This window comes from Eptesicus fuscus, chromosome 11 (genome assembly GCF_027574615.1).
Source record: "Eptesicus fuscus isolate TK198812 chromosome 11, DD_ASM_mEF_20220401, whole genome shotgun sequence".
NCBI lineage: Eukaryota > Metazoa > Chordata > Mammalia > Chiroptera > Vespertilionidae > Eptesicus > Eptesicus fuscus.
In genome coordinates this window covers 40,460,476-40,479,922 of record NC_072483.1, presented here as the reverse complement: position 1 = coordinate 40,479,922, position 19,447 = coordinate 40,460,476, and the positions used below count along the sequence as shown (strand labels likewise).

The window sequence follows — 19,447 nt, the reverse complement described above, 5'->3', positions numbered from 1 at the left end:
AGTCTCACAGGCATGAATGAGAAGTGATGGACAATGAAAAAAAACCAAGGTTATAGGCCAAATGCATGACATTTTCTATGGGGGAGGGACAGGTTTAAACTCAGAGAATATTTTCATTTCCTTCAGTATCTGGATCTGTTTTCATCCATGATTAACACATTGGAATCTCTTTGTACTAAACTACAACAACCTAATATAGGTGTTTCATTAATTCTTTGAGGATTAAGTTGACAATAATCTCTATAATACTCATATTAAAAGTCTACAAAGTAAATTTCTTCTGTAATTTAGACATAGATGTTTTCCATATAATTAACTCTTTCTGTTTATTCCATTCCCACTAATTCAGATGACCTTTGCAAAGAATTTTTATTCTCTGCTTGTACTCATATAGAAAGTAAAGAGGTTACTATACCATCCAAAATTATAGCCTCGGGGAAGTCATGGATTCTCAAGAGAAAACCTCCTCCTTTGGGTAGAGCTGGGGATATGGAGTGTTAGAGTGGGGAAATGGTTAGGGTGGGGGCCTGAGGAAAACGTATGTAATTATAAAGGGCCTATTTTAACAAAAAAGGGGGAAATGAAATATATCCAAACCTAGAGTTTATTGATATTAGCTGTTATTAATCCATATTATCTTCACACCTCCCATTGCACTGAAAAATCGTGATGACTTGAACCTTTGCTACTTTTGAATATCAAATGCTTCACAACATCAATAAAACCATTTTGAGGTAGTCATCCTTTCTATACTACCGTGTATGCATCAGAGGCCTCACTGCTACCCCCTGCTTGGCCTCCTCTGAGCTCCTTTGTGGAAAGCACTTTTTAAAGGACAACCACAGTGAGTCAAGCATGTTGTCTCCACAAGTGCACAGCTGTGGTGTCTTTGAGCACTTTTCTATTAATAACATTATATGTTATTTATAAGCAGAACATTCTAATCTTGTTGATTTCATTAGTCCTTGTCATATGGCTTCTTTAGGGTTTTTAAAAGTGAACAGCTGTTTTTCACAAACATTTATTAAATAATTTTGATTCAAAAATTTCACTTGAAAATCTAAAACTTTGCTCAAGTTTTACTTGGCAACAACGGTGGGCATGAATTATTCAAGATGTGAAATATGACAGGTGCAATGTGCTGATAAACTATTCTTTTTATTTCTACTAGGGTAGAAACATATTAATCCCCCTGGAATGCTAATCAAAGGAATGAAGTGCTTCAAATGGTATGCTAATGATCTATTAGAATTAAGTTGCATTTGACAAATTAGATGGAGTAATGAATTAACTAAAATTAGCCTTTTTAAAGGAATTAGGGACACCAGAACAAAGTTACTTCTGCCACTTTAAAACCCACTATATTTCTAAGTCTTCAATAAATACGTACTGTTCTTCCCTGACGTATTGTCTCAGCCAAAATTCATGTACCCTCCTCTTCAATGTCTGTTACTATTTGATTGCTAATCAGATGTCTTCCTGAACCTTAAACAGCTGCACCATGCATGAGGTTCTGGAAGCATGTCTGAGAACACAGGTCCTAGCTAATAATATTCAAGAATACCAATAATTAACTAGATCATCTCTTTTATGCTTTACTAGAGGACCAGTGCATGAAAATTCATGCACTGGAGGGGGGGTCCCTCAGCCCAGCCTGCCCCCTCTCACAGTCCGGGAGCCCTCAGGGGTGGGAGGCGACCCGGCGATCAGGGGAAGGTGATGCCCCCATCACACCTCTGCTGCTGCCATTGCCAGCAGAGCAAGCCTCAGTTGGCCCTGGTTATCTGAGCCTCGGGCGGCCCTGGGCGGCTGTGCAGCCACCATCCAAGGCTTGCCTGCACCTCGGGCCAGCCCTGGGCGGCTGGGGGGCTGAGGGCGGGTCTGGCCGCACCATGTGCCTGCCACCCCCCTGGCTGAGCTAAAAGGACTGGGGGACTCCAGCGGGGCTGAGGGGACTGGGCACCGCCATCTTGTGGCTATGGGCACTGCCATCTTTGTGATGGTGTGATTGTCAATATGCATATTCCCTCTTATTAGATAGGATAAATAAATAGCAATACGTTTTGGTGGTTTAGGATAAACACTTTGTTCAACTCAACCATTAGAACATGATAAAAATCTTATCAGCTCAACTGTGACAGAGTGAAAGACTAGATTCTAAATTGCACTGTCACCTACTAGCTTTATGAGACTGGGCAAATTACAAGAAGCTATTGGTTTAAAGGAACAGATAACTATTTGATCTGCAAGGTGAAAATCAACAAGCATTTTAAGAATAAGAGAGCTACTCATGCCAAAACACATATTCCAAGCTCACTTCTTAGCTATATTATATGGAATGAGAGTAAAGAAAGAAATACTTCAAGTCATCTGGGAACACCTATTTCTTCTTTTTTCCCATCACCATTTATCCCCTCTATACCTTCTTCCACCTCCACCCTCTCCTACCCCCCAAAATCACCACCATGTCCAGGAGTTCTCTTGCTTTTTTTTTTTTACTTTTTTGCTCAATCCTCCCACCCCATACCCTCCAGAGCTGTCTGCCTACTCTCTATCTATGAATCTGTATCATATTTTACTTGGCAGTTATAAGAAATACGTGTTCTTGCCTCACTCATATGTGGAATTTAATGAACAAATAGGAACACCTATATTTTATAACTGTTTGAAGACTGATACTTCTAAACTTATACAGGGAGGTTAGCACTTTAAATTCCTTATCAACAAGTCATATAAATAGTTATATCACTAATTTGTGAAGATTGTTGTGGTTTTTATCATCAAGTAAAGAAGATGACTACATATATTATGTATATTAAAAACTCCAAAGTATTTTGTTTTTGATGCAATTGAAAGAAAAATATAAAGTAAAAGGTTCTTAATCCTGAAATCAACTTGGTTATATAAAAACAATTTCAAATTTGGTTTTATCTTTAAAATATTGTAATAGAAGGCATCATAGGGAAATTCATTAATTTTGTAAATTTTTACTTAAAACGTAATTCACAAAGAATAAAATTCCATCAATTTTAGGTATTAAAAATGGCAAGTAAAGAAAATTATGATTTTACATAAAATAGGTAAAGAAAAGAAGCAATTAATTCACAAGAATAAAATAAAAACAAATGAGGACCTGGCCAGCTAGCTCAGTTGGTTAGAGTGTCGTCCCTATACACAAAGATTGCAAGTTTGATCCCTGGTCAGGACATATAAAATAATCAACCAATGAATGCATAAATATGTGGAGCAACAATCGATGTCTCTCTTCTCTCCCTCTCTCTCTTTCCCTTCCTCTCTCTCACATAAATAACTTAATTAATAAAAAACATATGAAAAGATGTTCAATCTCACTAAGAATTAAAGAACCTGCAACTCAAAACAATGTGATTTATTTTTCACCTATAAAAATAAAGTTTGGTGATTTAGTATGGCAAGGATTTGGGCAAAATAAGCCCTCTCATACAAAAGTATAAGTTACCAAAACAATTTATGAAGATAGTTTTTAAATATCTTCCAAAGTAAAAACGTCTGCTTTTTTGTACATAGGTTCCACTTTTGGAAAGTCACCCACATAAATGCCCACACAATAATGCCAAACATATGAGTAAATAATTACTGCATCAACGATTACAGCAAAAAATAAAACAATCTAAATAAGTAATTATCCATATAATTAAATGCAATGCAGTCATTATAAGATGTACATCTGTACTAATAACATGGAAAGTGGTCCAAATATATTATTATATTTTATATATACTTTTATATTATAAGTATATTTTATATATACTGGGAAGCTATTTTGATTCCCTCTCTTTCGCCCTGTGGTTTAAATCATTGCTACTCAAAATGTGGCCCTCACCCCAAAAACACTGGTGTGACACTACCTGGAAGAGTGTTAGAATCTGACACTATGCCTGAGGCCTATTAGATCTACATTTCAACAAGACTCCATGTGGCTGGTGTTCACAATAAAACTTGGGAAGCAGAGGGTAAGTGGCAATCCTAGGTGTGCCCACAATTCCTTGTGCACATCTGTATTACAGCATTCATTTACAATTTTGTTTACTTGCCTAAATCCCCAAATTAGACTATGAGACTGTTGAAGGAAAATTTTAAGTTTTTTGTTATTGTTCTATATCCATTGCACCTGGCACATAATAGGTACTTCATAAGCGTTTGTTATATAAATGAGACAATGAGCAAGAATAAATAAAAAGTAAATGCAAAATTTAGCTTATTACTCTTTTATAGCAATTCAATGACTATATGACAATATAGAAATATTAATTACAAATGACAGAAAAAGTAATCTTGAGAAAGTTATTTTGAAAAACACTATGTTTGAATGTATACATATCCTAGAAACACATTACAAAATACTTTTATCCTCGCCAAATAGGACATAAATCCAAGACAATACTTAGAGCCTGCCCTGACTGGTTTGGCTCAGTGGATGTAGTGTCAGCCTGCGGACTGAAGGGTCCAAGGTTCGATTCTAGTCAAGGGCATATACCTTGGGTGCAGCAAGTAGGGGGTGTGCAGGAGGCAGCTGATCAATGTTTCTCTCTCATCGATGTTTCTAACTCTTTATCCCTCTCCCTTTCTCTCTGTAAAAAATCAATAAAATATTTTTTTAAAAAGCCTCTTATAATGTTTTCCCTTCCTTTTTAACCCCACCCCCCCCCCACTCAAATTATCATATATTTTGGGCACAGGCCAGCAATCAAAAATAAATAAATAAATTACTTTTAGATTTCTATTGTTTTCCTGATGACACACAAATTATGCTACTGTTTATCTTTAGGGCTGCAGCTGCTGCTGGCTCTGAGTCACTATTTACTATAATTACTGCCTTCAGAGTTCACTCTGACCCAGACCCCATTATAGGATATGCCCAGACCAGATGAGCAATTTCAGAAATTAGCAGCATTTGTGGATGTTTGCAAAATCATGGCAGTAGCTATCTGTTTTTCTAATAGCATGAAAATTATTTAGTATGCATTCACCCTTCAACAAAAATCCTCACCTGGCTGTTTCTCGCCACTCAGCATCTTCACCTTCACGCCAGCAAATCTCATCCAGTTCTGTGAAAAGGTCATGAGGAATGTGTTCCTCGTCATCATCCTCAGTTCCAAGAATAAACTGTACCCGCTGTGATGGGGTGTCTATGGAAAATCAGAGACATGAGCATGCATTACCATGACTTTAAGCTTAAAATGTCTCAGTCACCTCCTTCATCACCACTCCAAACTCACACCTCCCTTGCCTCCACTACAACACTTATCTAAAGTAAACTTGGGGAATTAAAACTAAATTTAGCATTACATTAAGTCTAGCATAATTTGGGAACATAAATATGTAAACCCATAAGCAGGTAATGTACATATATATATATAATAAAATATGATTATTATGATGATTATTTTGTATTACTTATAACAATCATGAAAACTACTTCCATTTACCTCACACAACACATACATACATCTCTCATCATATATGCTATATTTTATGGTAATATTCAGAAGAGTAGACTATGATAAATTAACTTATACTAAAACTATGCTGAATATAACTCACCAAAAAACTCCCTCAACCCCTAGCAACAACTAATCTGGTTTCCACTGCTTATAGTTTTTCCTTTTCCGAGATGTCATATAAATGGAAAAATATGATATGCAACCTTTTGAGACTGTTGTTATTCACTTAGTATAATGCCTTTGAGATTTTGAAATTTATCTGTGTAACTAAGTATATCAATAGTTCATTCTTTTTACTGCTGAGAAGTAGTCCATTGTAGAAATGTACACAGTTTATTTATGTATCCATTTGTTGAAGGATATTTAGTTGTTTCCAGTGTGGGGCAATTATGAATAGAACTGCGATACTTGTTCTTATATGGGTTTTTCAGTGGGACATAAGTCTTTATATCTCTAGGGTAAGTGCCTCGGGGTAGGATTGCTATGTTATATGCTAAGTGTATTTTTAACTTTATAAAACTGCTTTCCAGAGGGTCTGTACTCTTTTGCATTCTGAGCAGCTATTTATGAGAGAGTTGTACTTGTTCCACATCCTGATCAGCACTTGGTGTCAACTGTTTCTTAGCTGTTCTGTGCAGTGATATCTCATTGTGGTACTTTTTACATTTCTCTGATGTCTATTGTTGACAGTTTTTCGTGTGTTTATTGGTCATCCATATGTCTTCTTTGGTGAAATGTCTGTTGAAATATTTTGTCAATTTTAAATTAGGTTGATTGTTTCTTTACTGTTGAGTTTTGAGAGCTCTTTATAGATTCTGAATATAAGTCTTTGTTGAACATTAACTTATTTTATATCTGAATACATCTGAATGGGGGCTTGAGGGAAGTTGGGGAACTATTTAAAATGGGAGAGACTTGATTATGTCTAACAGATGATGAGAATAATCATTTAGACTATAAATTGTATAAGTTTCCAGGTGGGAGAGAAAAAGAAATAAACATAATTGAAAAGAAAACCCCCTCATTATATTAAAGGGGGGGGGCAGTTGCAGATGTAAGCATATAGGTCTGTATATTTAATAGGAAGGAAGTTGAGTGAGTTCTTTCTGGTGACGTATTTCCCTTCTGAAGTACAAAGCATCTGCTAAGTGATGGTGAAAAGGAGGGTGTTGGGGAATGGTGAAAAAGGTTGAAAATCATTTTTTTAATCAAAGAAATGCAACAGAATTGGGAAGAGGTATTGAAAATCCATGTAAGTCATGAGTTTAAATGGCTACAATCCACCCTGTTGAAAGACTATGTCCAGCAGAGCATCCCTACTTGAGGAGGAAGGGAGAAAGCAAAAACATGGAGAAAACCCAACATAAGTATGGATTTTATTTTTTTTTAAATATATTTTATTGATTTTTTTACAGAGAGGAAGGAAGAGGGATAGAGAGCTAGAAACATCGATGAGAGAGAAACATCGACCAGCTGCCTCCTGCACATCCCCTACCGGGGATGTGCCCACAACCACGGTACATGCCCTTGACCGGAATCGAACCTGGGACCTTTCAGTCCACAGACCGATGCTCTATCCACTGAGCCAAACCGGTTTTGGCATAAGTATGGATTTTAAAGTAGGAGTGAAGGTATGAATAAATCTATAACAAGGGACCTACGATATATGGAATATTAGCAAAAGTATTACTAAAATTACAAGCTATGAAATCAGAGTAGGATAAAGAAATAAAGATTATTACATGGATAGAGGAAAAGTAGAGAAATCAAGTAGTTGCACAAGCAAATAAAAAGAGAAACTGTGGTCAGAGAGCAAGGTGAGTGCATTCAGAGATGAAGTAATCATGGATGGGTAGGTGAGCTGGCTGCAGTGGAGGAGATCATAGGAGACGGGATGGTCAAGGAACTGAAAGGCTGGTTCTTGGTTATGTCACGTACACAGGCTCTCAGGAATTGTTAACAACTACCATATCACTACATGTTGATATTCTGTATCTACTTTCAAAGGAAAAACAGTCAAAATAGCAGAAATTTCACATCCTAAGAATAAAATTTGGGCAGATTAGCAATGTAAATGGGAAATTAATAAAACATTTCCCCCTGGATTTTCAAATTACATAGAGCAATGACTATTATTGGGATAAATTATCAAGAGTTTATACAACTAAGTTTTACTACTTAAGTGTTTTTCCTCACTCACAAATCTAACATAATTCTCACATTCATAAAGCAGATGCACAAGAGGAAAAAAAAAGGATCAAGTTTTCTCTCTCCCACTTCTCCGCAATCTGTCCAACACAATATAATTTAGAAAAGTATAAACAAGTATATGGCTGTTAATTTGGATTGTACAAACAAATGCAATATTATTATGGTCACAAATTTAATAAAAACAAGGCAATTCTTACCAAAGGAAGGTGACTCCCTTCCATCCTCTAATCCCGAATCTCTCTCTCTGTCTCTCTTTCTGTGTTTATGACCACGATGCCTGTGACGTCGATGGCTTTTTCTTCCTCCCAGGGGCACATGAACTCCAATAAATAGTGTCCGATGACCTTATCAGAAGTAAAAGCACAAATTAAACTCTAAATTATTCCAGATCACAGAAGATAGTGATTTACATGTCAATGAAAACTCAATTCAATTCAATCCAGCACACAGTCTTTGTGTGTATGATGTGTGTAAATCTTAAAGTTTGGCACTGTATTTTGGTATTCCATGGATCAGTCACAATACTAACTACTTGGTTATATATTTTATAATCACCAATAGTTTATTTTTTTTAAATCATTCTTTCTACAAGCCTTCAACTAGTCAGTTATCTCATCAGTTCCCTTCCCTTCACAGTTAAGTGAGTGAAAACTCAGTCTTTAATAAACCAGATTTCACCAAGGTCCCTAGTGATACCGAGTTCTGTGGAGTTTTTTCAGCTCTACTGTTTCTGTATGTGGCACTTGACAGCATTGGCCACTTTCTTCTCTATAACTGAACTTTCTCTTGGCCCTCCTCCCTCCACCTTTGTTTTATCCATATGAGTTTCCTTTGTTGGTTCTTCTTCCATTTACCCATTCAAGGTTGGGATCCCTATTACCATAAATTTTTCTTACAATATCATATCTCAAATAGAATTTTCTATTCTCATAGATATCCCTTAAGAAGAACAAAAATATGCTCAATTAATATTTGACAAAGGAAGCAAGAGCATACAGTGGAGTCCCGACAGTCTCTTCAATAAATGGTGTAGGGAAAATTGGACAGATACATGCAAAAAAAAAGAAACTAGACCACCAACTTACACCATACACAAAAATAAACTCAAAATGGAAAAAGGACTTAAATGTAAGACGGGAAACCATAAAAATCTTAGAAGACTCCATAGGCTGCAAAATATCAGACATACTACTATGTCATAGCTCCAAGGGCAATGGAAACTAAGAAGAAAATAAACAAATGGGACTATATCAAAATAAAAAGCTTCTGCACAGCAAAAGAAACCATCAACAAAACAACAAGAAAGCCCAACTGCATGGGAGAACATATTTGCTAATGTTATCTCCGATAAGGGTTTAATCTCCAAAATTTACAGGGAACTCATACAACTTAACAAAAGGAAGATAAACAACCCAATCAAAAAATGGGCAACGGACCTAAATAGACACTTTTTGAAAGAGGACATAAGGAAGGCCAAGAGACATACGAAAACATGCTCAAAGTCACTAATCATCCGAGATATGCAAATCAAAACAACAATGAGGTCCCATCTCACACCTGTCAGGATGGCTATATTCAACAAATCAACAAATGACAAGTGCTGGCGAGGATGCAGAGAAAAAGGAACCCTTGTGCACTGCTGGTGGGAATGCAGACTGGTGCAGCCACTGTGGAGAACAGTATAGAGTTTCCTCAAAAAATTAAAAATGGAACTTCTATTTGATCCAATAATCCCACTTGTAGGAATGTATCCCAAGAAAAGAGAAACACCAATCAGAAAGGATATATGCACCCCTATGTTCATAGGAGCACAATTTGTAATAGCTAAGATTTGGAAACTAAAATTAGTGCCCATCAGCAGGTGAGTGGATTAGAAAACTGTGGTACATCTACACAATGGAATTCTACACTGCTATAAAAAAGAAGGAATTCTTACCATTTCCAACAGCATGGATGGAACTGGAGAGCATTATGCTAAGCGAAATAAGCCAGTTAGAGTAAGATAAATATCACATGATCTCACTCATTTGTGGAATATAATGAACAACATAAACTGATGAACAAAAATAGAACCAGAGAAATAGAAGGATCAAACAGACTGTACAACCTATAAGGGAAGGCGGGAGGTGAGGTGTTAAGAGATCAACCAAAGGACTTGTATGCATGCATATGAGCAAAACCAATGGACACAGATAGTAGGGGGGAGGGAGGAGGGCTTGTGCTTGAGGTAGGGAGTGGGGGGGAGAGGTCAATGGGGGGGGGAGACTCATGTAATACTTTAAACAATAAAGAATTTAAAAAAGAACAAAAATTCAAGAAACTTAGTGATAAATGTCATTATTCTGAAATGACTTGGCATTTATTAACTTAACCTAAATTATTTTTAAAGATGATATAAGAATAATTTTCATTTTTTAAATTACTCAAAACATTCAACAAATTAACTTCATATCATGTTAAAAATCCAAAAAGTAATAAAAATACATGTCATTGAGATATGAATATATTTTGAAAATATTAGGGGAAATGAAACAGCAATACTAAGAGGAACTTTCCTATACATTTGTACCACTGTCTTAAGCAAAACAACAAGTTGAGATGGCAGTGTTATTTTTTTTTTATTTTGAAATATAGTAAGCCTCAACATTTCCTGAATAAATAAAATTAATCCTAACAATAGGTATTTTCTAAGAAATAAAGGAAAGGAGAATTTCAATGTTGACAGGCTATCAGACAGCTTGAGGCTGGATATTTATAGCACTCAAAGAGAGGCTTACAGTTCAAGTTAGTCAAGAAACAGGATAAGGAATGCTTATAGGATATGATAGCTGCACTTAAAAAAGGATAACCATCCAATTGTTACGGACTCAAATCCAAAGAAAACAGCAGTGAATAATACAAATTTGAATACAAATAAAAGCAGTAAATAATACTAATCTATAGGAGTTCATAACAGAGTGAAATCAAGGATAATCTAGGCAAGCAAGGGAAGTTTCATGGAAAAGGTAAGACTTGAGTTGGGTCATAGTATGTAGAGCATGGGGGAAAATAAGGTGAGATAGAGCATCTATTTTTTCATTTTTTATATTTATTTCAGAGATAGAAAGGCGGGGAGAGAGAGAGTGATAGAAACATCAATGATGAGAGAGAATCATTGATTGGCTGTCTCCTGCATGTCCCCTACTTTGGATTGAGCCCACAACCTGGGCATGTGCCCTGACCAGGAATCAAACCGTGGCCTCCTGTTTCATAGGTCGATGCTCAAACACTGAGCCACAACGGCCAGACCAGGCATCTATTTTTATAATGACTGAAGCTTGTTATTTCTCTATTATTTTAAAGCATTTATGTTTTGTTGTTTTATTTTGCAAGGAAGGGGGAGAAAAGAGATCAACATATGTCCTAGGATACTTAAAAAATGAATACAAAAGAGAAGGTGGTTACTCTCTACCTTCCCAACCCCATTGTAACTAAATTATAATTTCTGAACAGCCCTGCCACTTTGCTTCAGGGAAATAGGTCAGGAAATAACCAAAAATGTGAAACTGTAAAATTTTCCAGATTTAGTTTTATATTGTACTAGAGGCCCATTGCACAAAGATTTGTGGAATAGGCCTTCCTTCCCCTGGCTGCCGGCACCGGTTTTCCTCTGGCACCTGGGAACCAGGCCTTCACTCCGGCCAGAGTGGAGAAGCCAAGCCTCTTCAGTCTTCAGTCTTCAGTTGTCTTCAGTCTTCAGTCTTCAGGCTTCACTCGGGCCAGAGCCTTCAGTCTACACTCTGCACCTGTGTATGCAAATTAACCAGCTATCTTTGTTGGGTTAATTTGCATACTCACTCCTGATTGGTTGGTGGGTGTCGTGAAGGTATGGTCAATTTGCATATTTCTCTTTTATTAGTATAGATTATTCAAAAGACATATGCACATGTAGAAAGTGGCTTATTTGGGGACTTATGGTAATTAGAAACACAAAGGCTTGCATGGAAAAACTGAAGAGTCATTGAGGAGAAAATCAGAGTTCCATGAAGACAATTGTGGAATTCAACTGTGAAACTGAAGGAATAAAACAAAATATCTGAAAGCAAAGATGAAAAATACTTGGCATTCCTGTATAGATGTTTGCAAATAAGTAGATAGTGTTGCAGTGTGGTGTGTGTTTTTTTCATTTGTTTTTTTGAGGGCCACAATATTTTAGGAGCTTCTCTCATTGGGGGTAGAATCTATTCTTCCAACCTTTGAATCTGGATTTGGGTATGTGACTTGTTTTGACCTATGAGACATTAGCAAATGTGACAGAAACAAAGGCTCGGCAAATCCTCGGGCATTGGTTTTTCCTCTCTATTGCTTCTGGGAACTCTTATGTCACCATGCAATCAGGTCTATCAGATATGTTTAATTTTATATACATAACCACCAGTATATACTCCCTTGGCACCTTATACTTCCCAATAAAACTTTTCCAATTTCAATCAAATAACTAACAATATTATCAGGTACATGATGCCCATGGTAGGATCTATAGTTAGCAATATGGTCTGTTTAATCATGTTTCTATTTTCAGTACCTGGCATATTAAGAGCTCAGCAAGTGTTTCTTGAATAAATAAATGAAAACAAATCTTAACCCCTTTTTACAGCATTTTATGCTGCAGTAGGCTGAAAAATTCAAATGCTGGCTCACAAAAGGGGAGATCAGACTTCAAGGAATAGGATATGTATTGGCAAGTGAAATGTAGATGGTATGCCTTGTGAAGGGGGGTTGGGAACAAAAAAGGTACAGAAATATATATTAGGATACTTAACCTGTTTTTACCAGGAAGTAAACAGAGTTGTTATTTCCTTTAACATTTATTGCAATAAACATGATTTATACTGACATATAAAAATTATGTTTCTCATTTTTCAGTTTTTTTGCAGGAAATTTTAGATGAAAACAATGACTTGCACAAGTGCCTGAAGCTGGCTCACCCAGTTCTCCCGGGGCAGCTGTGCATACCTCTTCCTCACTGTGTGTTCAGTGAAAACACTTTGGTGATGTGTTTTCAACCACAGAAAAGGTAGGTAACCATGAATTTTGGCAAATGCCATAAATCGAAGCTGTGGGTGGGTTGGGGAGGGGATGTTTAGTGGGAAGGTTATCAGAACATCATTACCCGGTGCCTGATAGAAAAATGGAAAGATAAAGATGAAATTTCCTAATTTTTCTTTTCTTTTTTTTGGCTGCTGACAGTTTTCTGTACAGAGAGGTGATCTGCTCAATTTACCTAAATAAGGCTGCCTTCACTTTCTAGAAAGATCCACTTGCGCAGTTCTATAATTACGTGGTTATTGAGTAAGTATCCACCTCTGAGTGAAGAATGTAAAATAATTATTTGGGGGGAAGGAAAAGCATAAAGCTCAGATTTTGGAAAGTGAAATTAGGAGGTATCCTTGCTCCTGCACCCACTTTCATCCTCAGTTTTAGATAGGATTTACAAAGAGTCTATTAGGAAGAAGAAAAGCTAAACCCAAATCCCTTTGCTTTGAGATTTAAAATCACTAAACCATTTACGTGCCCTAAATGACAACAAGCAGAAATAGATACATTCCCTCACTTCCATCCCCATCTGGAGGAAAGGTCACCTCTGGGAAGAGAGTCTGGCTCACTTCCCAAACTCAACAGCAGCCACTAGACTACAAAGGATGTGTGCGCACACACTGCTGGATCTATGCCCATCACACGACTGATGCTAAAGGCCTTTACAACAAAGTCACTTAGGTACGAATGGAGAAAGGGGACACATGTGCCCTTACAATAAGGGAAATTAAAGACTTAGGTCACTAAGAAGTTTAATACTTAGGCTCAAGGCAGGTTTTGGTACGTGTATGTGGATGAGGAGGTTATGTGGCTAACTGAACAACACTGTACAGATAAATTATGAAGGCTCAATAGTTGTAGTGGACAGGACCTTCCACCACATGATGGGACGGGGGGAGTCACATAACTCTAGTGTAACTTGCATTACCCCAACTCCTTGAATGCCACCAGATTTCTACCTAGTGGCAGAAGAACTATAGTAATGGGCTAGGCCAGTGGATGGAAACTATAGTAATGGGCTAGGCCAGTGGATGGAAAACTGCGGCTCTGTTGACTAATGAGTTTGCCGACCACTGACCTAGACTCTCGATTCCAATAATTACAGGCTGTTGTTGTTCCTTGTGATTAATCCTCTACCAGTGGTCGGCAAACTCATTAGTCAACAGAGCAGCAAACGGCTGACCACTGGTCTAGGCTGTCCAGTGTTAAACATTAGTTGACATAAATCTTGAGGGGCAAATCTAGCATATAAGGTCCATAATTTTATCTTTATTTTTCACTGTTATATTATTAATACCTGGACTAGTGTCTAGCACTTAATAATAGGCACTCAAAAGAGAGTTGGAGGAATGACTGAATGAGTGAATCTGGTGTTCATTTCATTCTCACCTGAGATTAGCAACAGGTTAGAGGCATTAAAGTCTGATTCAACCATAGTTGAAGTAACCCTAGGAAAGCTTGGGAAGAGAATTCCAGGAGAAATACCATATATTTCCAGAACTCTACCAGGCAGGTAGTACCTCTGAGTTATTATATTTTGAATGCTAACCAAATATGACTTAATTTTATATCTCAAGATTATAAAGCCAGACATAACTTTTTTATTTAAAAAATATATATTTGACTAGAGGCCCGATGCATAAAATTCATGCAAGAGTAGGCCTTCCTTCCCCCGGCTGCCAGCACCGCCCTCCCTCTGGCACCCGGGACCCAGCCTTCTCTTTTAGCCCCGGCTTCATCCAGAAGGTCGTCCAGAAGGACATCAAGTCTAATTAGCATATTACACTTTTATTATTATAGATGGTATTTTTTTTAACACATCTACCCTACTTCAAATTTCTTTTTTCTTCAAAAAGGTATAGAGTAAGTTTCTGTGGTTTTCAAGAGGCATGAACAATTTACAGGATATTTTTTAAACCCTTCGTTTATACAGAGTGAGCAGGTCTTTTCAAATGTAAAACTTATGAACTTTTCTTGACTTTAGAGAAAGAGGAATGGAGAAGGTGAGAGACAGAAATATTGATGTAAGAGAAAACACTCATCCCAGGCATGTGTCCTGACCAGAAATTGAACCAGCAAACCTCTGGTGCATGGAACAATGTCCAACCAACTGAGCTATACTAGCCTGGGCAAAAGCGCTTTTTTAATAGTGAAAGAGAATGCAGATTAATCAATATTAAGAGAAAGTTAAAGTGAGATAGCAGGAGATAAATAAGCCATTTCTATAAACAGTCAATAGCTTAACTTACTAAGCATGACTTTCATTTTTATGATCAACATTGTTACTGCATTGGTATTGCTGACACTATAGTTTTAATCACTGAGATGTCATAAAATGATTTCCTGCTATACTATTATCCAAATAAATCATGGCAATTTATCATTATAAGAAAAAAAAGTTATTCAAAGAAAAAATAGGTATAATTCTAAATACTTTAACTAGAAATTAGAAATCTTTTGCTAATAAGACTGTAATTCTTTAGTTACAAAAGCTCCTAAGGTAATCTGAAAGCAGTTTTTAAAGTAGCCACAAACAATATTCATAGCCTTCTTGCCACAGGGACTAAACAAAAGGTTAATATACCAGCAGAAAATTAAAATTTTGCTTTCTCATAATTATGATTTCAGTCATTTTAGGTTCCTGTTTTATCTTCGCAGGTGAAGCTCATTAAGGGAAGGTAAAATGATAGAGAAAGGGAGGAAAGAAAATCAGATTTTTTGTTCATTGTGCCATTAGCAGTTCTAACATGCTAGAGGCAGTAGAAATGACAAGGTAACCAGGAAAGAGGGAAGATAGAGAGGGAGTAAACAAACTTACTGGGAGAAAATATAAAAGAGAGCATTGAAAAAAGTAATCTCAGACTATTGTCCCCATAGCGGAATCAGTTCTACTGAGGTTCTAGTGATACCTATACTGCTAAAATAATAGGCATATGTTATTTAAAAATCAAGAACATTGCCCTAGCTGGTTTGGCTCAGTGGATAGAGCATCGGCAGAAGGGTCCCGGGTTCGATTCCGGACAAGGACAGGCTCTTGGTCGGGGCACATGAAGGAGGCAACCAATCAATGTGTTTCTCTCACATAGAATTTCTCTCTGTCTTTCCCTCTCCCACCCCCTCTAAAAATTAATGGAAAAAATGTCCTCGAGTGAGGATTAAAAAAAAAAAATCAAGAATATTACCTTTTTCAATTATTTAATATGTATTTATTATCAGCATGTATATCCATTGACAATTTTTAAATGTAAACATTTATGTGCAAAGTGGCCACTGTAATTTTTTTTTTTTCTCAATGGGGAGTCAAATGCCCTATCGAAATCACTGGTTATCTAAACCTCCTTGGAGAATAAAGAGTATAGAACAGAAACCTGGCTCAGTGCTTGTATCCCATTAGCACTTAATTCTTATTGGTGAATGATGATAAATTCATAAGAAAAGTCCCAATGGATGGTAATCTACTCCTGCTTACACTGTGAGAAGGTCCTGTAGAAAGGAGATAACCTGTGGAGGCTATGATTACATGCAGCCAAGGAGCTTTAAAGTAGGATATCCCAACTGGGAAAGATTAGCAAGTGAAATAGAGATTTAAGAAATTTATCATGAAATAAACTAAGTTGATCACCTTCATAGGACCACTCCCACACTATTAAACTATATAACTAAATAAGGAACACACAGAAGTCTCAAATGCCTGGAAAACTCAAAATAAAAGTATAGTGTTAACATAACCCTATATGATAATACAGGATGTGGCAAAAGTAGGAATACAGTTGTTTATTTGTGTAACATTATTTATTACTTTTTGTACTATTTTCCATACAAACAACTGTAAACCTACTTTTGTCCCACCCTGTATTAAGAAGCTTTGGTTATTTGTGGTTTGTCAATAAAGAAATAATATATCTGCCATAAAATTCCCACTTTGAGGATTATCTATATATATATAAAAGCCCAGCGACCAGAACGGCAGAACAACCAGAACAACCAGAATGACCGGTGGCTATGGCACACACTGCAGCAGCCAACCAGCCTGATGAGGGCCCTGATTGGTCCCCTGGCCAGCCCGGCCCCCGATTGGCCCCCAAAACCTCAATTGGGGGTGGGGCCGGCTGGCCAACTGCCTGCGGCCCCTCCCCACACACACACTGGCCTAGCCGGATGAGCCCCAATCAGGGCAAGCTGGCAGGACCCCACCCGTGCCTCTAGTATTTAATATAATGAAAAAAATTCTCTTTACCAATTATGTCTCTGAAATAGTAATTGACTGAAAATATTGCATATACATACATATACAAATACAGTTATCCTCATTCACAGAAGATATGGTTTTAAGTCACATAAATAGCAAATACCCCAAATACTGTACCATGTCTTTGGTACATAGAGAGTAGTATTAAACAAAGCCTGACTTTAAGGAATGATGGAGACAGATTTACAATATAGGCTCTTATTCTAAAATTGGCTGCCTAAAAACTGACATCCTAAGCTAGGGATGCAAAATGTACAAGCAGAACCTCTAAATTATGAAACCATAAATTTTCAGAATTGTTTAGCCACATATATACATTAGAATATGTTACTATCCTCATGCAAACACATCTATAACTACTTGTACATGGTGTAAAAACCATATGCAAATTTTAAAAAATATTTCAGATATTTCAAATTTCTTTAGAATTACAATATACTGTAAAAGTAGACTATAAATAACTATCAAGCTACCACTCACTTCAAATATAAAGAATATCATGAATAAATTATGTACCAAAAAAATTGATGTGGGTCACATACAAAAATTATGTGAATCAATTAAAGTGAAGAAACATGGAAATAATATATAACTCACCTGAGAGTTCATTTTAGGAATTAAAGCAAATTCTACAAATAAAAACTTTAAGAGAATATTCTCTTATTTGGTTCTTATATTTAGGATACCGGTGAAAAAAATAGAAAAGTTCATTATACAATGTGCACAGGTGGCAAAGATAGCTCAAGAAGGGAATGAAATTTACTATTGGCTTTTTTTCCCCCCTGAAATCTTCAGTATTAGTCTGTCTTCCTAATTTCCATCCTCAAATATCCAAAGTGTTTGGCATGCAAAATGTACAATTTCAAATGGATTCTGTGTAATTAATTAACTCTACTAATTATTACCAGTGCATCAAATACAACTTAGAATTGCCCTATCAATTGACTTTGAAAATCCTTTTATCAACAACACTAAATTGCACAAAAGTTAACTAATAATAGCAGGGGAAAATGGTTCTTTCTTTTTCAAAGAAAAGATATTTGGAATAAAGAAACAATACGATTATTTTTTGGTGCAGCAGAGACAGGAATCCTATATAATAAAATGGTAATATGCAAATTGACCCAAATGGTGGAATAACTGGGAACAACTGGTTGCTATGATGTGCACTGACCACCAGGGGGCAAACGCTCAATGCAGGAGCTGCCCCCTGGTGGTCAGTGCACTCCCACAGGGTTAGCTCCACTCAGCCACAAGCCAGGCTGAAGGGCTCCCGGGCCGCCAGAGAGATGTCTGACTGCCAGTTTAGGCCCGATCCCCCAGGGAGTGAGCTTAAGCCAGCAGGTGAACATCCCCCGAGGGCTCCTGGGCTGCCAGAGGGATGTCTGACTGCCAGCTTAAGCCCGATCTCCTGGGGTGCGGGCCTAAGTTGGCAGGTGGACATCTCCAGAGGGTTCCCAGACTGCGAGAGGGCACAGGCCAGGCTGAGGGACCCCTCCCCCCTCCCCTGCCCAGTGCAAGAATTTTCGTGCACCGGGCCTCTAGTTTAAAATAAGGGAACAGGAAGTTATAATGAAATAGTCTCCAGTGGGAGCGAGGTTTTTTTCCTATTTTTGAGAATGGGAATTTACTAATTATAAAACTTTCAAATGTTTGCAAAATCATTTGGAGAACTATTGTGATATGGATACTAATTATCAAATTCCTTATTGCTTCATAATATGACCTTCTCAACTTTTAAAAATAGTCATGATCAAGTGAGTACATGCACTCCAGTCTTCCAGTTAATGGTAATCTTGCTGCATTCAGTCACCTATAGACAAGGTGCATTTGAATCCCGGCTCTAAGGCTTGCTAGTCATGTGGACTGGGCAAGTCAATCTTCTGTGTTTAGTTTATTTATTTGTAAAATGGAGATCATAATAATACTTACCTCATTGAGTAAATTCAAGGATTAATTCATTCTTCACTATCTGACCTCTTGCAAATATTTAAATTTCATCTCGTCATTCTACCTCCAGGCACACTATCCTAATGCTTTAGCCACACCATGTTTGCCATCCTCTGCATACAACTGATCCTTCCTTCTTTGCCTTCAGAACTGCTATTCATTTTTCAAAGCCTGCCTCTGCCTCTCTGAAGCCATCTTTGGTTTCTCTCAGCAGATTCCACATTTCCCTTCTAGTGGCAATTTTTTGGAAATAAGAGATTAGAAAGAAAAAGTCTAGGCCTAATTTTTAGCTTTTTCTTTTCTTTTTTTCCCCCACCATATTATTTTTTACTTCAGTTGTAAAATACTGTATTATAATTATAGGTGCTACCATCCTATCTAATAATAGACAAATATGCAAATTGACCACACCTTTGCTATGCCCAAGCCACGCCCACCAGCCAATCAGGACGAATATGCAAATTACCCCCAACAAATA

General features: G+C 37.1%; 1 protein-coding gene across 2 annotated transcripts in view; it reads right to left on the bottom strand.

The window, feature by feature from the left end:
* SLC4A10 (solute carrier family 4 member 10) overlaps positions 1–19,447 on the bottom strand; it is a 186,366-nt gene that overhangs the window by 138,358 nt on the left and 28,561 nt on the right. For both annotated transcript variants that reach the window (XM_028141093.2, XM_028141099.2), the window contains exons 3-4: positions 7,892–8,038; positions 5,030–5,168 (exon numbers count right to left, since the gene is read on the bottom strand). In XM_028141093.2, the coding sequence (XP_027996894.1) occupies positions 5,030–5,168; positions 7,892–8,038 (286 nt within the window). The remainder of the gene's footprint in view (positions 1–5,029; positions 5,169–7,891; positions 8,039–19,447) is intronic.